The 18,441-nt window shown below is 39.2% G+C and overlaps 1 protein-coding gene across 2 annotated transcripts in view; it reads left to right on the top strand.

Moving 5' to 3' along the window:
- Window positions 1-18,441, top strand: part of MBNL3 (muscleblind like splicing regulator 3) — a 59,657-nt gene that overhangs the window by 28,929 nt on the left and 12,287 nt on the right. For both annotated transcript variants that reach the window (XM_065900861.1, XM_065900859.1), the window contains exon 2: window positions 7,536-7,700. In XM_065900861.1, coding sequence (XP_065756933.1) covers window positions 7,536-7,700 — 165 coding nt within the window. The remainder of the gene's footprint in view (window positions 1-7,535; window positions 7,701-18,441) is intronic.

Genomic DNA, 18,441 nt, shown 5'->3' with positions numbered 1-18,441 from the left:
AAATCTGGCAACCCTAGATAGGATCCCAGGCAGAAGCCCTAGCTGGGAAGAAAGGGTGCAAGCAGCCGGCATCCTTTTTGTCCTGGTTCCAAATCGCTGTGGTTAGTGACTGGATGGGGTGTCCGGAGAAGGAAGCCGCGAGAACCCTGAGAGCCAGAGATTTGACTGCCTAAGGGCCAAGGGAGAGACCCCTTTATGTTGTTTTGTAACAAAGCCTATGTAGTAAGTAGCTTCTTGAAGTTGCATGATTTTGTGTATTTGTTTTCTTGGAGTAACATTCAATGTCATTCTTTTTTTCTTTCCTTTTTCTCTGTATTTTAATGACATTTTACATTGGCAGCCATCAGCTACTTTAAAGACAGCGTCCGTGAATCCTTAGCATCGGAAACGCCTTCTGACTTTCGGTAACTCGGCACCAGTGTGCTTCAGTTGTCTTTGGGTTTTAATTTGATTCTGGTTGGCTGTTTTGTAAACAGAGATCATACATTCCTGAGGAGCATATTATTGAACAGATATCCAGTTAATATTTTTCTCAAGCAGTTGAAGGTATTTGATTAGACCAGAGGGGAAAAATTGGGGGGTGGGCAGGAAGCAGATCTGGGGTATTGGGGAGGCAGGCTTGGTTTCACTATGTCCGCAACTATGATTTTTGGTGTTATTTGTTCTTCAAAAATTTTTCAAGCTAATGATTATTTGAAAATAAATGTTTAATGTGAATGCAGCTGAACATGGGTCTTAAAGCACAGCGGGAACATTTTTCTTGTAAGAAGTCAGCATATGCAATAGAGATGCACAAGAAGCCTCCACTCCATGTGATTATCCTGAAGCCTTGTGTTCCACCTTTGTCTCAGTGGCTTCAGGGAATTTGACTTGCAGCTGGTTAGAGAAATACAGGGTGGGGATGGAGCAGTTGAAGAAGGCAGTTTATTCTAAGCTGACCCTAGAAATGCAGTGCTCCCCTTGGGCAGGCCCAGGTGCTGATTAAGTGTGAATCTGCTGCAGGTTCCTTTATTCTGCTCTGTGGGCCCCTATATCCTGGGGGTTCTTGTGACCACAGACCCCTGGGAATGAGACCAGGGTTTGTGTCTGTGCCTCATGGGTTCCTAACATTTCTGATTCAGTTATACTGAATTACCAGGATTTTTCAGCCATGATGATCACACACACCCCAGGGTATATATTCATAGAAAAAAAATTGTTACGAAGTAGCTATTTTCTGGACCTGAATAGAATAACGGTTCATTTGCAACAGAAAACCAGGAACAGCCTCAGTCATATGTTGCCTCCTGTTCTCTTCTTGGAGGAAGAAGAACGAACTTAGGAAAGGAAATGGCAAGAGAAGCAATTAGGCCTCTAAGGCCGACTTAGTGTGATGCCCTATAAAATTATTCTCACAAAGTTTATTCATTCATTCAGAAAACTTTTATGGCGTGGTCACTATTCACCAGGCACAGAAACAGACCTGGAGGTTCAAAGATGAGTAAGATATAGTCCTGCCTTTAGACAAACTCAAGGTGGAATGGGGAGATAGGCATGCAAACAATGTATCAATGTACACAGTGATAAGTGCTATGATAAAAGGGAGTACAAGATGCGGCTGGAGACACAAACGAGGGAGAGGGAGAGGGAAGTGGGGGTGGGGTGGGGAGAGGGGTTCAGGAAGATCTTTACAGAGAAAGAGTCATTTGAAGTGAAAATCCATATTGGGTAGTGAGAGTCTGCAAACTTGGCTTCTGTCCTTACTGAGCTGCTTGTTAATTAGGACAAGCCGTCTCATCAATTTGGCCTTCACTTTCTCTGTAAGATAAAAGTGCACAGATGTTCCTTAAAATCCGGTTCAGCCCTAAATGTTCCGATTCTGGTAATCAGGTTATCTTAGCAGGCTGCTGCAGAGAACAATGGTGTGATTGTTGAGCCTACTCCTCCCTTCATCTTTTGGAGGTCACCACTTGTAAGATTTCTTGAGGCAGATAGGCGAGAAAATTCTTCTGCCCTCCTTCCAGCTTCTTACCTATTCAGACTCGGTGTCTGGTTTGCACCGAAGTCATTGCCCTGTATATGTGTATATGGGATGTCAAGAAAGCAGAGTTCATGAGTTTGGGATTAGCAGATGCAAACTATATGTAGGATGGATAAACAACGAGGTCCTGCTGTACAGCACAGGGCACTATATTCAATATCCTGTGGTAAACCGTAATGGAAAAGAGTATGAAAAAGAATGTATACATATGTATAACTGAGTCACTTTGCTGTACAGCAGAAATTAACATGACAGTGTAAATCAACTCTACTTCAATAAAATGTAACTCAGGAAATGGTCTAATAAAGACTTTTTTAAAAGGATTTTTTGTCTGCATCCCAAATTTCAATGAAAAGTTGTACGCAAGACTTTAAGGATGCTTTTTGTGCGTGCGTATATGTCAATATTCATAGATGGTACAATACTGGAGGATGTCCATTTTTATAAAAACAGAACTCTAAGAGGAAGAAAGTGGGAAGTTTGCCTTCACTATACTGATATCTGGCTAATACTCAGTTTATGTTCATGTTGCCTCACTTTTAGCCATTTCAGATTGTTCCTAGCCCTTAATAGGTCCGTGATGGTTGTAGGAACCAGGCAACCTACTACGTATCATTTGTAATTCTAAAATTACTGTTACTTCCTCTGAGAAGCCATGTCTATGCATATGTAAGTACGTTTCAGTGGGGCAGCATAATCAAGAGGATTTTTCATTTAACGCATTATCATTAAAATGAAATAATTTTTTTCATAGAAATCAAATCATCTCTTCATTGCCTTTATTTAACATTTAACTTTTAACTCTTGATAGTCTAGCAGAGCAGTGAGATGTCTTTGAAAAAGTAATCCAGTTACCACTGTATTTGAGAGCTTTTTTCCCCCCATAATTCCTAATGTATTTGAAGAAGCAAGTCATTCTGCAAACAGCTGTTCCTGTTAATATACTGGTGATTGACAAAGGGTAATTTTCAGCTTCCTGGGGTCCTTTTCTTATTCTGATGGATGGTACAGCTTCCTCTCATGAACATAAAAAAGTACACTTCACAGGGGTTTTCTACCACCAAGTGCCCGGGAAGTCTTGTCTCTGACAGACTCTCACTCTCATAACTCCCAAGACTTGGGTGGGATTTGAATCTCTAAAATGCTACTTTTCTCTTTCACTCAAGTACTCTTTGTGCTCATTTGTGAAAAGCCTGAAGGTAGGAAAAAGGAAATAGATTGAATTTGGGAGGTTTTATGAATGCTCTGCAACTTTTTCCTTTGTCTGTCATCAACTTTTTGATGTACTTCAGAGATTTCATTGGTCATTTATTCCCCTGCTGCTTTTCGGGTGCTTTTTCAAAGAGAGTAGATGCGAAAGGGGAGCGGGAAGCTAGATATACTAGTGCTTATTTCAGCAGAGAATCACTTTCCCATTGAATCACCTTGCTATTTTCTTGACTCCGTATCACAGTGAAAAACCCAATGAGGCCAAAGGAAATGGAAAAGGAGTGAAATTGAGGCAAGCCTAAATCAGCTTGCACTCTAATCTCTTCAATGCTTTAATTTTGTGTGTCTGTGGAGGGGAGGGAGAGAGGTTTACACGTCTTGACCAGCCTTAGCTGCTGTTTTTAGGATAGAGCCAGCTCTACCAGTGGATGGCAATTTTCACAGGTACAACATTTAGAGTCGTTTATGACATGGTGTCCTACTTTGCACTGAGCACATGGCAACTCTGAACCTGTGGGTCTAGAAGGAGGGCTTGGACAACATTGACTTGGCTTGGGAAACACAATGGGTGATTTTTTTCAGCGCAAGATGGTTTCTGGGCTGTTATAGACCTGATGTGATAGGGAGTCTTGTGGCCCATTCAAGAGTGCTTAGCTGGCCTCAGGAAAACATTGGAATCTTTCTACTCCATAGTCTCTGGTTTTTCAAAGGACAAAAACAATAAGTGATTACATACTGTGCTGGGCAGATCCCTCCTCAGCCTCCACCCCATCCCATTCATACATGCTTACCAAAGCCTTAATCCCCTCCAAGGACTAAAAGCAAATGTTAGCAAACGTCAAGAGCAAAGTTTGCCACCCTCTCCCCAACTCCAATGAAAGTATTTTGGCCTATGATTAAGTTTGGGCATCTTGAAGAATTAATACAGGGGAGATTTGTTATCACCAAGTGTTGTGCATATAAATATATTATCCTGAGTCCTAAAGTCGTTTTGAAAAAACTTGAGGGGCTTGGCTTTCTTTTGAAATATTGTGTTCCACAGATAACATTGATGTTAAATTATTTGTTCTCATCTATTGTTTGGATAGAAAATGCAGGTTGTTGTTTTTTCTATATAAGCTTTCTTTAACATAAGAAGCAGTCTCTGGTAAGGTAGTGTTTCTGTACATTTGCATTGTTATAGAATTAAATTATGGATTCTGTCATTCAAAAGAGAATGCTTTATAAATCAAGTAAAATCTCATAACTAAGATGAATACGTTTTTTAAAATCTTATGCTGCCTCATATTCCATACTTTAGTTTTATAGCCTAACTTGATGTAATTTTTAAAGTGTAATTTTTTTTCTATTTCTGTGTACCATTTTTGATTTGTAAAAATGTCATTAGTTTCCCAAGAAAAAGCTTAAGAAAAGTTATTGTATATAAAGGACAGTAACATAACAGCACAAAGGCAGGTAGCAATTCTTTATCTGTAGATTGGCAGGAAATGTGCCAAATACACCATGTTCTCTCACTCCCTTCCATTCTCCTCTCCTCTCTGATGACATTCAGTGTAAATGACGTTAAGACTCTAAACTGTAACAAATGGCAAAAATCCTAAGGTATTCCTTTTCCTTTTTTTTTTTAACTGATCTATTGTTTGGAATTCCTGAATGTAAGAGAGAGTCCTCATCTAATTTTGGGGGCGCAGGGAGTGGGTTACAAATTGTGTTCTGTTTAAATGTTTATGGTTGTGTTTGCCACTTGTCTGGGAAAGCTATCAAGGTGGGTTTGTGATCCTAAGGCAATCCTGCTCAGCAGGTGCCTGGTTTCTTTTTTCAGGGCTGCTATGCAACTGTCCCAATGCTAGTAGGCAGCAAGAGGAAAGATAGTCTAAGGAGAAGGAAGGTCAAGACTAAGTTGCTTAGACCTGGTTAGGGGGCAGGATTTCCAAATGCAGCTGCAGTTAGTGATAAAAAGACCTGAAATTCAGAAGAGGGGTCAGAGGTAGAGATAGAGATTTAAGATCTGAGCAATTGCAGTGAGAGATGAAATTTTACCAGCACTTCATTTCTCCAGGGGAAAGAGATTAAGGAGGAGAGCAGAGGATTTAGGACTGTACCTTGGGGAAATCTTTAATGTTAGGGTGTGGCAGGAAAAGAGAAACCCCGGAAGTATAAACTACCATGCTTGGCTCTGGAAGCCACCAAGTGTCACTACTTCCCCTGAGCTGTTAATTCTGAGCCAGATAATCCCAGTTATACTGGGTGGAGGGTGGAGAATCTGGGAACTAAAATCCTTGTGACTATCTTTGCTTTGATGCAGGTTGTAGTAGGTGTAAAAAGAAGCTTATGGGGCTTCCCTGGTGGCACAGTGGTTGAGAGTGCGCCTGCCGATGCAGGGGACACGGGTTCGTGCCCTGGTCCGGGAACATCCCACGTGCCGCGGAGCGGCTGGGCCCGTGAGCCATGGCCGCCGAGCCTGTGCGTCCGGAGCCTGTGCTCCGCAACGGGAGAGGCCACAACAGTGAGAGGCCCGCGTAACGCAAAAAACAAACAAACAAAAGAAGCTTATGTTTTCTCTTAGGGGGGACATTAGTGGGGGGAACCCTCCATTACCGCAATTTTTAGCGCATATAAGGATTTCCTTATAGTCCTTATATGTACTAAAATTATGTAGCTGTTTCCTAGGCTACTTAATGAGTTCAGGAAGACTGGGTTCATACCACCCTCAACTCTTACTACCAAGAAATTCTTCCTTTTCCAGGATTTCCAGAGAAATATAAAAGCACATTGAAACTAAGGTATTATTTGATTTTATAAATAATTTGATTAAAAATTTGATCAAATTGGAGAAACAACAGGACAAGCCTGACGGAAAACAATAGTGGCTTCCTTGACTTCTCAAGCTATGTTTTAAGTTATACTCAGCTTCCTGGCAGGGGAGGTAAAATAAAAGAGCCACCTCGTCCCACTGATCTGATGTTTAAAAGAGCACTTGCAGTGCATCTGGTTTTGCTTTATAGGTAACTCTCTAAAATTTTGAAGGACACACCTTGATTCTCAGTGAAATTATAGGAATGCTTGGATAACAAGATAACTAAATATGGAGAAGTGATTACATAATCCGTTAAGGCATCATAAATAGGGAAAACTCGTAGCATGTGTTGAAAACACTTGATGAACTAACTGACTTTCTCCTGGGAATTCGGGTGGCCTAGCAACTTGCGCTCTTGGGTTCAAAAAAAAGTTGCCTTTTTTTCCCACCCCTCCCTCCAGTACGCTCACGCACTATGAAGGATCTTAGCAACTGTGGGAAAAAGAATGGCTTGCAGTTGTGCTTATCTTAAAAGGATTATGGCAGACCTAGTAATCCAAATGAGAGAATCATTAGCTGCTTTGCCCAGTGCTCGAGAGTTGAGAGTTAAACAAACACAACAGGTCACATTTGAGAATGTGATAAATACCTGTTCAGTGACATCCTTTGCTACCACATAGTCAGCACCATAATTATCAGCCATATCAGCATTTAGGTAATACCAAACGCATGTTTGGTTCCACAGGACTGACATATGATCCTGTCTGGAAGTGCTTAAAGCATCCATAAAACATTCGAATACCGGACACTCCCAAGTACACTTTGGTCTCAATTATCCAAGTGATCCAGGGCCAGTGCCTCTGGAATCTACAGAACAGCATAGCCCCAAGGTAGAGATTTATTCTTTGATTAACAAAATATCAGTGGATTTCAGGATGTTTCTCACATTGTATGGATTCAGGAAAAAACTTTAGAGCCAAAATTGTCCAGGATAATGGATCTAAAAGTTTTAAGATACATTTATGTGTATATATGTAACATTTTCCCTCAGTTTTCCTGATTGTATGTGTAGATCCACACCCTAAATCATATTTAACATGCATGATGTCTCATGTTGGGAAACTTTTATATAAATCTGTAATGTTATGATGATACACTATTCCTAATGTTTTATATTTTAAACATAAGTTGATGCGTATCAAAGTAGAGCAGAGCAAAGTGGCTAAGAGAATAAGTTCTGGAATCAGACTAACTGGGTTTTAGTTCTGGTTTTGTCACATGTTAGCTGTGCAAGCTTCTCTCAGTCTCAGTTTCCTCACCTGGAAGATGAAGATTATGAGAGTATCAGTCTTAGGGGCCTTGTATGAAGACTGAATGCATTCATTCAAGTAAAGTACTTATGACATATACATAAGTACATCACATATGCTAAGAGATTAATAAACTTTTCTTACCCACACCAGAGTTTTAGAAATATTCATGCAAATTCATCTAATCCTTCATTTTCAGGGTCGGTGTGCTAGAGAGAACTGCAAGTACCTTCACCCTCCTCCGCATTTAAAAACGCAGCTGGAAATTAATGGACGGAACAATCTGATTCAACAAAAGACTGCTGCAGCCATGTTCGCCCAGCAGATGCAGTTTATGCTCCAAAATGGTCAAATGCCATCACTTGTAAGTCACAGTGCTGCTTTTTCAAAATTGCATATGTATGTCTTTTATTTTTTAAGGATATATATCTACATTGGAATAACCTTGCAGGGCCTTTGGGAAGTTAGTCACCAAAGGATTGAGGATGCAGGCTGATAGGTAATTGACACTACAAAGCTGCTGTGCACATGAAGGGAGCAATCAGGTGCGTTGGATTTAAAACCTGGGTTGCAGGAACCATGAATGTAGTTTATAGAAGAATATTAATAAAGGAGCAGGGCCATTTTAAGAGGAGGAAGAGGTTTGATTATTATTACATATAACCCTTTTAATTTTAGCATATTAATTCAAACAAATTCCCTTGCTCTTTGATGGTAGTTTTGTTGTGACTTTTTAATAGACTTTTTATTTTAAAATAATTTCAGATTTAAAGAAAAGTTGCAAACATAGTACAGAGAGTTCCCATATTACCCCTCACCTGGTTTCCCCCACTGTTAATATCTTATGTTTCCATGGTATATTTGTCAAAACTAAGGAACTGACATTTACACATTACTATTAACTGAACTCCAGACTTTATTCAGACTTCACCAGATTTTCCATTAGTGCACCCTTTCTGTTCCAGTGTCCAATCCAGGATACCACAGTGCATTTATTTGAATCCTGTCTCCCCTCTCTCCTCTGGTCTGTGACCATTTCTCAGTCTTTCCCTGTTTCCCATGACCTTGACAGTCTTGAGGAATACTGGCCAGGTAGTTGATGGGGGTTTTAACTTAATCTAGCCACAGTTTCCCTTTGCTGAAATTAATAATATTTTGGCGTCATTCTAGACCAATGTCTAGTATTTGTGTGGATCAGTGAGTTAAAATGGATCACCTAAAAAGTAATTTTGTCCTACGGAGAATTCATCTTGTCCTGATACCTTAAAATATAAAGTTGTAGTTTGGTCTTAGAGTTTTAAGGGGGAATTGAAAACTGTCCCTGTCTACTGAGTTCTTCCAGGTCTCAAATTTAGTTCCATGGTGTCTCATTCTAATTCCAGCTGGCCTATTTCCTTTTAACCATTATCCGGATACTAATTTGAAAGGCTTATGTTTTCTTTTTTGTAACCCACTTCATTGGTGACTATATAATGAACACACTGAAAACTGAAAGATGTATATAGTATTTAGATGCAACAAAAATGTGGGAATAGGTCAATCTGCTCTCAGCAAAGTGTATCTCATTAGAAAGTTGTTTCTCAGAACTCAAGGACATCTGTATAGATAGGGCACTCCTTAATTGGTACATCTTTATAGATAATGCAAAAAACAGGTGCTTGAGGCATTGACAAGTCACTAAAATTTTGTACCATGACACTCTTTCCAGAATGTCTAGGAAATTTTAAGTAGCATAAATAGATTACATGTTTTACGCTATTCATTTGCCAGAAACATTTGCCTTGGAATTCAGTGCTGATTAATTACATTGATAAATTCGTTCCCAGAAGGTCACCAGTGAGCTCCCTGGAGTTCCCCTTTGATCTTTAGTAATACTTTACATGGTTGAACTCCTTCAAACTCTGTCCTTAGCTTTCAAACACTGAAGTATTTCAGTTTGTCCTTACTCCTGAAGGGATAAGGAAGAGAAAGTGTTCTAGATACTGAGAACAGTATGAACAAAGCCACAGAGAAATGGATATGCTTGGTGAGTCCAGAAAATGTGAGTAGATGGGGAATAAAGCAAGGGAGCCTTTAACCCACCATTACTACTCTTGGCCTCTTGTGGGATGTCCCAATTTCAGACTGAGCAAAGAATAGGAGCCAGATTTTATCACACACCTGAGCCCAGCATTTCCTATACAGCTGGAGCATACATTTTTTCATAGGTCAAGGGACATCAGTCAACTACCCTATTTCAGGGAATCATAGAGCAAGGGCCTGGGGTAAAATAGGGGTAAAGACAGAAGGCAGACTATTCATCTTCCCTTCAGCCTCCAGTCAAGTATCTCCATGCCAGGTCTCAACCCTTCATGCATTATTGATTAGGGAGTGGCTTTTTAGAGTCCAGTGAGAGATTCATTGAGTTTTTCAGCCTCTTGTGCTTTCTAATTTGATCCTCCATGCTTTCTATAACAGAATACATTTCCCTTTTTTCTTCAATGAGGGTAATTTCAGGCTGCAGAATATGACTGATACGACTCACAGGAATACAATTTATTTTATAGCATATCACAAGACACACGACATTGCTTAGAAGACCCCAGGGAACAATTGGAAATTGCTTTTCCACCTTGTAGATTATTTAACAGTAGCTGTTGTGATGTGATAAACTGATAAAAGATTGATTTCTGTAGTTACTATGTGTACAAAAAGCTAACCTCGAGATGTTTGATATGATCTTCTTTTGTGGTCTAGAAAGCTGCCTTGTGGGCATGTTGTAATTGAGCTAGTGTGAGCAATTTTAAGTGACATTTACCAGTCTGACTTGAAAGAACTGTTCTTTATTATGGATCTTGATTTTACTATGGAAGCAACGTATAATTTTACTTCATTTCCTTGGTACCTACTCTCCCCAAACAACTCTCTATCCCTTCTAACCGCACCCCCCTCCCGCCCTGATCATCTGATTCTTTTCTCTAAAATATTCAAGCTTTTGTTTAAATTTCCAGTCCTGCTGTTTGTCTGGCTGCATATTAAGACCCATTTGGTATCACTGCCTTGAACCTCAGGTCTTCCCACAAAGCACACTTTGATCTGTTTCTAGGATAACAGAAGAGCACATCTGCTTTTGGAAAATTGAGTCTGTTTTGCTTATTATAAGCCCCCAGATAAAGGGAACATCAACCTAAATGTAGCTAGAGAACAGATTCTGTTCAGTGTGACTGAACAATGAATAAAAGCCACACCTAGTCAATTCGGGTAGAATGCTTGCTGTAGCGGGCAAGTTTGTTCACTGTATCTAACAGGTCTAAATTGACATTTGCACGTATAAAATTCCACCTCAGAAAGCTCTTGTTAGCTTTATTGAGGAAGTTTAGCAAGCGAGGCAAAGGGTGTGACTCCCTAGTATTTTTCAGTGCAGTTTAAGAGAGATAGTTGCTGATGTTCACAGCAAACGTTTGTACAATTAAGAACTCCCCTTGGCATAATTAAGAGGCAAACACGAGCACTGGAGAAGAATTTTAGGGCAAGCAGACACATTGGATTCCAACTCTCAAGCAAAGCTAATGTTTCAAAATTTCAGGTCTTTTCACAACTTGGAATCTTCATTACAGAAAGAAATTTCCAAGGAAGGATTCTCACTGCTGGATGTAATATATGCATGTAAAAGGTGGATGTGATGTTAGAAGGCTATTAAAAATATTTTTGGCTCAGACATTTTGTATAATCTAGACCTGTCTATATCTAGTAAATTCCTTTTGCTTCTCTGAATGTGATGATTCACATGGAACCAGTTCTTTACACGCAGGTAAACTTGACCCAGTCGGGTGTATTCACCTGATGATTCATACAGAGATTACTGGATCATCCATCACTGTGTGCCAAATCCTCTGGTCTGCTGTATGCTTTTCATGACTCGCATTCCTGTGGCCAAGTCATGGTGTTCCAAACCACAGAGGCTATAAACACGGGACTTCAGTCTTTTTCTTTATCACAGATAGAATCATCTCATGTCCGTCTGGACCCTCCCCACCTTTTTGCATCATTTTTACAATTCTATTTACCAAATATATTTCTCAGAAACAAGCTTATATGTCTGTCTGACATTAATATAGTAAGGAATGAAGGTGATGTAACACTTCAGGACCAAATGGGGAAAAATAGGAAGTTGCAGTAGATAAGAGGAAGGGAGATATACTAATTAGTGAATAATTTCAGTATTTTTAGGCTCCCGTGTTTTGAACGTTTTTCTTCTTTAATTAAATAGGACCTCTAAGATATTATATTACTCTATGCAACTTTGGACCAGGACAGATTTAAGTGAATAGAAGTAAAATTGCAAAATATGTATTTACTTTTTAACTTTTGAAAATATTAAATGATTTTGTAGTTAAAGATGAAAGGATAATATCCTTCCCTCACCAAGATACATTCTACATTTTGCATATTCATCCAGAGTTATAGTTTTTCTAGCTCACATAAACTAGTTTGATTGACTGAAGTATATATGCTATCTCCCTGTTGTCAGGGCTCTTCTATTAAAAAATTATCATTAAAAAGGTGAGCAAGACATTTTGTAGATTTAATGGAAAAGGAAATTCTATCCATTTTCCAGATTACCAGTCTCATGGTCAATACAGAAATTACAGTGAATTTTAATGAAGATTCTTCAGTGAGTCTCTCAGTTTACCTACTCATGAAACGATGAATGACAGCCTTTACGTCTTTCATCTCAATGTGGTGACGTTCGGTGTCTTGTAAAGTGATTTTTGCAAAATGTTCAAGTCAGTGGACGACGGGCGTTATGTAATTATAAGATTAATATGCTCTTAATATAATTATGACTGTCATTATCATGTGAAATTCCACACTGACCGAGGTTGAGCAGATCATATCACAGGAGTGTTTGGAGTAATACCATGCTAAAAGCCCAAAGTTTTATCAAGATTTTACTAAGTTTTCTAAAAAATTAGAAAAGATTTTACTTTTCGATGTAGCAACTGAGACCTAATATTATGTATTTGTCCCACAAATCGTTCCCAGGTGTAGGCTTACCTTGAGGTTAGTGAAGGCTCAGTGCCCCTCACTAGCGTGGTGTCGTGCCAGGGCCCCGGGAGGAGGCGTAGCAATGTGTTTACAGTGTGTTTGTAAAATCTGCCAAAGATATTTGTGTATCCTTTGTTCTGAAGGCCTAAACTTGGGGCCCCACAGATCCTGGATTCACTCCTGATTGCAATTACTTGTCCAAAGTAGAGTAGTTATTCAGGTCCTTTCCCGAGGCTGTGCATGTCACACAGCTTAAAGCTCCTTTTAGAGTAAAGCAAAATAAATCACACCAGCTGGAGGTTTGCTGCCTTGCCCCACTCGGCTTAATATACAATGTGAAATCTGTTTTTTTTTAAAGTGAAATGAAGATGCTATACTTTTGCTGTCAAACAGAGGGCATTTGTACATGATATCTTTACAGTACGCAGTTTCTTTGATAGTGAGGAATCTCAACACTCTCCCTTTAGCCTCCCTCATATATTCCCAGGAGATAAATTAAAATGTAATCTCCTCTCAGCCCATTTTGTGTCCTCCTCTGGATCTGGTTAGCTCGGTTGGTGAGAGGCTGGTGCTAACGAGACCATGTGGGCCCGTTAGCTTCCCTGCTTGCGGTCACAGTCTAAGCTCCAGCAGCTACCTCAGCATGGCTTGCCGTTCATCACCAGTGAGGTGAAGGCGAGGAAGTTGGGAGGATCTGTGAAAATCGTTTTCCCTGACGGAGGATAAAAAATCACAACAGCAACGAGAAACAAAGCCAATGCTTGGCAATCTCACCCAGAGAGGATGATATTTTTTTCTTATCACCATCCTCTTGCTCAGATCAGTAGAGTTCAGTGGTTTGTCACTGAGAGGGCCATCAGGAGACCTAGTGTGAAAAAATGTGGTTGCCCTCCCCACCTGATAATAATCTTTCCCCCAAATAATCCTAATCTGCCATAATAATCTTTATAGATGTACTAAATATTATTTGAAAACCTTCTTCACCTAGTCTCCCCTCTTAAACCATTCTGTGCATATCAGAAACATTAGCAATTCAATCGTCCCCTGGGACCACACATTTTGTAATAAGAAGTCGCATATTTCAGTCTGTACAGTATCACTAAACCGTTTTTTTCCCCAGACTCTTCATTGGATACCTTTTGATACTGATGATTTAGCCACTCCAATTAAAAACTGCCATGCATACATGTGTGTGGGTGTGTGTACGTGCACGTGCACATGCATGTGTATGTGTTATACAGTACCCTGTGCTTCTAATACTGTTTAGCATTTCAAAAGACCGTTTGGGAGTGGCCTTCTGCTTAAAGTTTTCCCCGATAGAGACCAAAACTGATGGATTTTTCAATCTCTCTGCCACTAACTTTCGATCCCTGAGTGTTTCTTTTGTTTGTTTGGTGATTTTTGATTTGGATTTTTCTAACTGGTAAACCTAAAAGTAATCAATGGCTTAGGAATCCCTTTTGACTCAATTCACTAAATATTTCTTGAGCATCTACTCTGTGCCAGGCATTTATAAGAGTAAGAGATGGATTAAAAGGTGAATTAGAAACAGTCTCTACCCTCTAGGAATATATGATCTAACAGTAGTGAAATGGTGGATTAATGTTTTCGTGATCCCCATCGTTTCTGCTTTGTACCTGATCCTCCGTATTTTTGTAGCTTTGGGCTTTCTTTTTTCCTCCGTAGAGTATTTTTTTTTTTTTTTTTTTTGCGGTACACGGGCCTCTCACTGTTGTGGCCTCTCCCACAGGGCCCGGACGCACAGGCTCAGCGGCCATGGCTCACGGGCCCAGCCGCTCCACGGCATGTGGGATCTTCCCGGACCGGGGCACGAACCCGTGTCCCCTGCATCGGCAGGCGGACTCTCAACCACTGCACCACCAGGGAAGCCCCGTAGAGTATTTTTATATTAGCCATGCAAGGTTTTGTTTTAGTTTGTGTTGTTGTTTTGGTGGCGGTGGTGGTGGTGCTTTGTTGAACCTCTGATAATTATAACCCTTTGCATCCATTTATCCTGGATTTGCACTGAGATGTCTCTAGTCTCCAGGCTTCCTGTGGGTTCTTTGCTTTTCTCAGCTCTTGCCATTTCCCCCTCCCCCCAAACCCTTCCTTTTTTTCATACCCGTTGTAAAAATTGGGTAACCGCTTGGTTTTTTAAATATTTTTTCTTTCCTAGTGGTATACTAAAGTTAATTGAATTGTCACTGTTATTACATAGTGATTCACCAACAAATAATTTTTAGGGCAGTTCTTGTTCACATCTCAGGAGCAAAGTTAAAATCCCCTCACCCATCTGAGGAAGAAGTCATTTACCCTTCTGCCAGATCCTTACCTCTAGGAATCAGCTGTGGATTATAATTCCTGACCTGCTCTGCAGCTTCTCCCACCACCTACAGGCAGATCCAAACCATGACTTGTTCCCTCTTTCTTGTGATACTTTACACCTTTTATACGCACAATAATCTATCCACCCTTCCCCTACCTGTCTTCCTTCAATGCTTCCCCTTATTTGGAGACTTCCACGATTAATAAGGTCAGAAAAGCCAGGTCTAGGTGAAGATAACTATTCACTTTGACCCTTGAATGTATTTGTTTTTCTTCACTCTCTCTTGGGCCACAGTGACTTATTCATTAACAAGTGTGATTAGTACATAAACACCACTATCAGCTTGCATCTGTTTATAAAGTTCACTCTCAATTATTGAGGGACCAATTAACTAGTCTGGAGGTTATGTGGGCCTCCTGCAGTGTGCCTTTTGGCCACTTCAGTCCCCCTAGAACAACGCTCAGAGAATGTGGAGATGACCAAGCAAAAACTGTGAAACAAAAACGATTCAGTTGTGCTCCTCGTCAACAGCTAGTAAAGTCTGATGGAAACAAAAATGATACATTTCACTGTGCTTTGGGATTATCTAAGGATAGAAATATGCATGGTGACTGGGGAAAGGGGCTTCCTTTTGTACTGTATAAATGCTTGTAAATGAGTAATGAAATTAAGGTCTTATGAGTGATAAAGTTAAGAGTGCTATTTTTCTGGTATTAAAATCAAGTCAACAAATTGTTACCAAATGTTTACCATCCTATGAAAGAAAATGTTTAGTCGTCCACCTTTAGACAGGAGTTTAGAGAGAGGAGACCTCAATTATGATGTTGACTTCAGGCCAGGATGAGCCTAAGTGACTTAAGTGTCTTGCATTCATCCAACAATAATTGTAACTGACCTTGGATATTATTCAAGTAACTACAAATAGATCTAGGCTGTGGGGAGATACAGAGATGGATTTAGCATAACATTTAATTTTTTTTCTTTATACTAGCTTGAGGAATAACTCATTTTAAGTAATAAATCAGTGTTACTAAGATGTATATGTGAACTAGACATATTTATTTGAGGCATCATTTTTCACTGAGTTGTATTATTATTCAGAGGTGCTTCAGAATCCTTTAAGGCCAAAATGTGGTGGCTCCTAAAATTTTACCTTTACAGGAGTCCATCTATCTCCCCATTCTTAGTCACTGAGTAGTTATTGTTTTATAAACAAATAGTTAAGAACATGAATTTTACTAACTATGTAAAAGAACATTTTAGTGAATGCTTTAGTATCTGTTTCTAAAGTTTAACTTCTTCAGCTTATGGAATCTTGCTACAAGTATTAAATTCACACCAATAGATTTTTATATAATTAGTGCTTTACTTCAGAAATTGATGGAGTGCTTTATTTTTTGGAATCCTTTAGAATGAGGGTCAGCAAAATTTTCTCTAAATGACTAATAAAAGTATTTGAGGATTTGTGGGAAAGAAACAAAGTTGAGGATATTATGTAGGTAATTCTGTAACAAGAGAGAAAACAGATATCCACACTTTTTGTTATATAGGTCTATGAGTGAGTGCAGTGGAAGTTATTTATGGACACTGAAACACAGATTGCATATAATTTTCATGTGTTATGAAATATTACCTTATCTTGTACTTTTTTTCAACCATTTAAAAAGGTAGAGAATAACAAATGCTGGAGAGGGTGTGGAAAAAAAGGGAACCCTCCTACACTGTTGGTGGGAATGTAAATTGGTACGACCGCTATGGAGAACAGTATGGAGGTTCCTCAAAAAACTACAAAATAGAGTTGCTATATGATCCATCAATCCCACTCCTGGGCATATATCCAGACAAAACTATAATTTGGAAAGATACATGCACCCCTATGTTCATAGCAGCATTATTTACAATAGCCAAGACATGGAAACAATCTAAATGTCCACCAGTGGATGAATGGATAAAGAAGATGTGGTATATGTATACAATGGAATATTACTCAGCCATAAAAAAGAATGAATTAATGCCATTTGCAGCAACATGGATGGACCTAGAGATTATCATACTAAGTAAAGTAAGTCAGAAAGAGAAAGACAAATACCATATGATATCACTTATATGTGGAATCTAAAATGTGACACAAATGAACTTATCTACAAAACAGAGACAGACTCACAGACATAGAGAACAGACTTGTGGTTGCCAGTGGGGAGGGGTGGGGAGGTTGAATTGGGAGTTTGGGACTAGCAGATGCAAACTAATACATATAGAATGCATAAACAACAAGGTCCTACTGTATAGCACAGGGAACTATATTTAATATCCTATAATAAACCATAATGGAAAAGAATATGAAAAAGTAGTATATGTGTGTGTGTGTGTATATATATATATATATATATATATATATATATACTGAATCACTTTGCTGTACACCAGAAACTAACACAACATTGTATATCAACTATAATTCAAATAAAATTTAAAAAAAAATAAAATAAAAATGTAGAAACCACTCTTACCATTCTGGCCATACAAAAACAGGGCAGGCTGGATTTGGTTCAGGACCTGTGGTTTGCCAACCGTTACCCTAGAACACAAGCTCTTAAACAGTAAGTCGTCCATAACCCCACACCAGGGGTGAGTTTCATGAGGTCCTTGAACTTCTTGAGATCACATGCAGTTTATGCACATATGAATTTTTCCGTGGACAGGGTCTACAGCTCTCATCAGACTCTCAGAGAAGTTCAGGACTCGAAAAAGATTAGGTGCCTCTGTTCTAGAGGCAATTCACCAAATTTTAGAAAGCATTTCCCAAGGCCCTGATAGTTCCTAGGTACTGTGCAAGTAACTGGTAGCTCGCGGGAATTCCTACCCTAGCAGCTAATACTGCAAGAGACATTGAGGGTAAATAATTGTCTAGGTGATCGTTTTATTCATATAGTCAGTTGTCGCCATCATTCTTGTTGGTTTTATAAGTCTCAGAGAAAGATGAAAATCCATACCCCTGTTCTAGGAGGGAAAGTTTTCTCATATTTTCAAATATTTAGGAAATAATTTAGGTTTGAGTGAATATCTGAAACATATTTAAGTGCCCAGATCATTCAGGTTGTAAATAGAAATCAGATTCAACCTGTTAGGTACCTTTTTCTTTAATATTAAGATTACCCCACTAATTGGTTCATGTTAGCTCAACTGACATCAAAGGCTGCAATACAGGTATAGGAAGGATTAAAGTCGCTTATTAAAATTGAATGTGTGAACTTGCAGGCTGCCTGATATAACAGGTGGCTGTTAACTAAAGCTAAGCCCTTGAATGTTCAAATTCATGAAAATGGAGTGGTTACCCTGGGGCAGAGGTGGTGGTGAGAAACAGAAATGTCCATTTGAAAATAAATAAGAAACTCAGGAGCTCCTCCCTGTGCCCGAGGGTTGGGAATAAAAAAAACCTGCTTCTTCTCAATAAACAGAGTTATAGAATGAAGTTTATACCAAAGAGGAAAATGGTTATAAAATCTACAATACTAACTTTAAAACCTAAACATGGCACAGTATAACCTTACAAACCCTAAACTTTTTCAGCAAGTCCCTTGCACTATTTATATAGACTTTTCATTTTCAGCTTGTTTTCATACAATTGGAACATATAACAAACGTGAGAGGGTTAAAACATATTCTAAAGAAAGCAGAAGTTAACCAGGAAATTTCCCCAAAAAAAGGAAGGAAAAAATACAGACGTTCAGAGCTATTATAAATAGGAAGC

The sequence above is a fragment of the Phocoena phocoena genome, chromosome X (assembly GCF_963924675.1).
Source record: "Phocoena phocoena chromosome X, mPhoPho1.1, whole genome shotgun sequence".
Taxonomy (NCBI): domain Eukaryota; kingdom Metazoa; phylum Chordata; class Mammalia; order Artiodactyla; family Phocoenidae; genus Phocoena; species Phocoena phocoena.
This window is presented reverse-complemented; position numbering and strand designations above follow the sequence as displayed.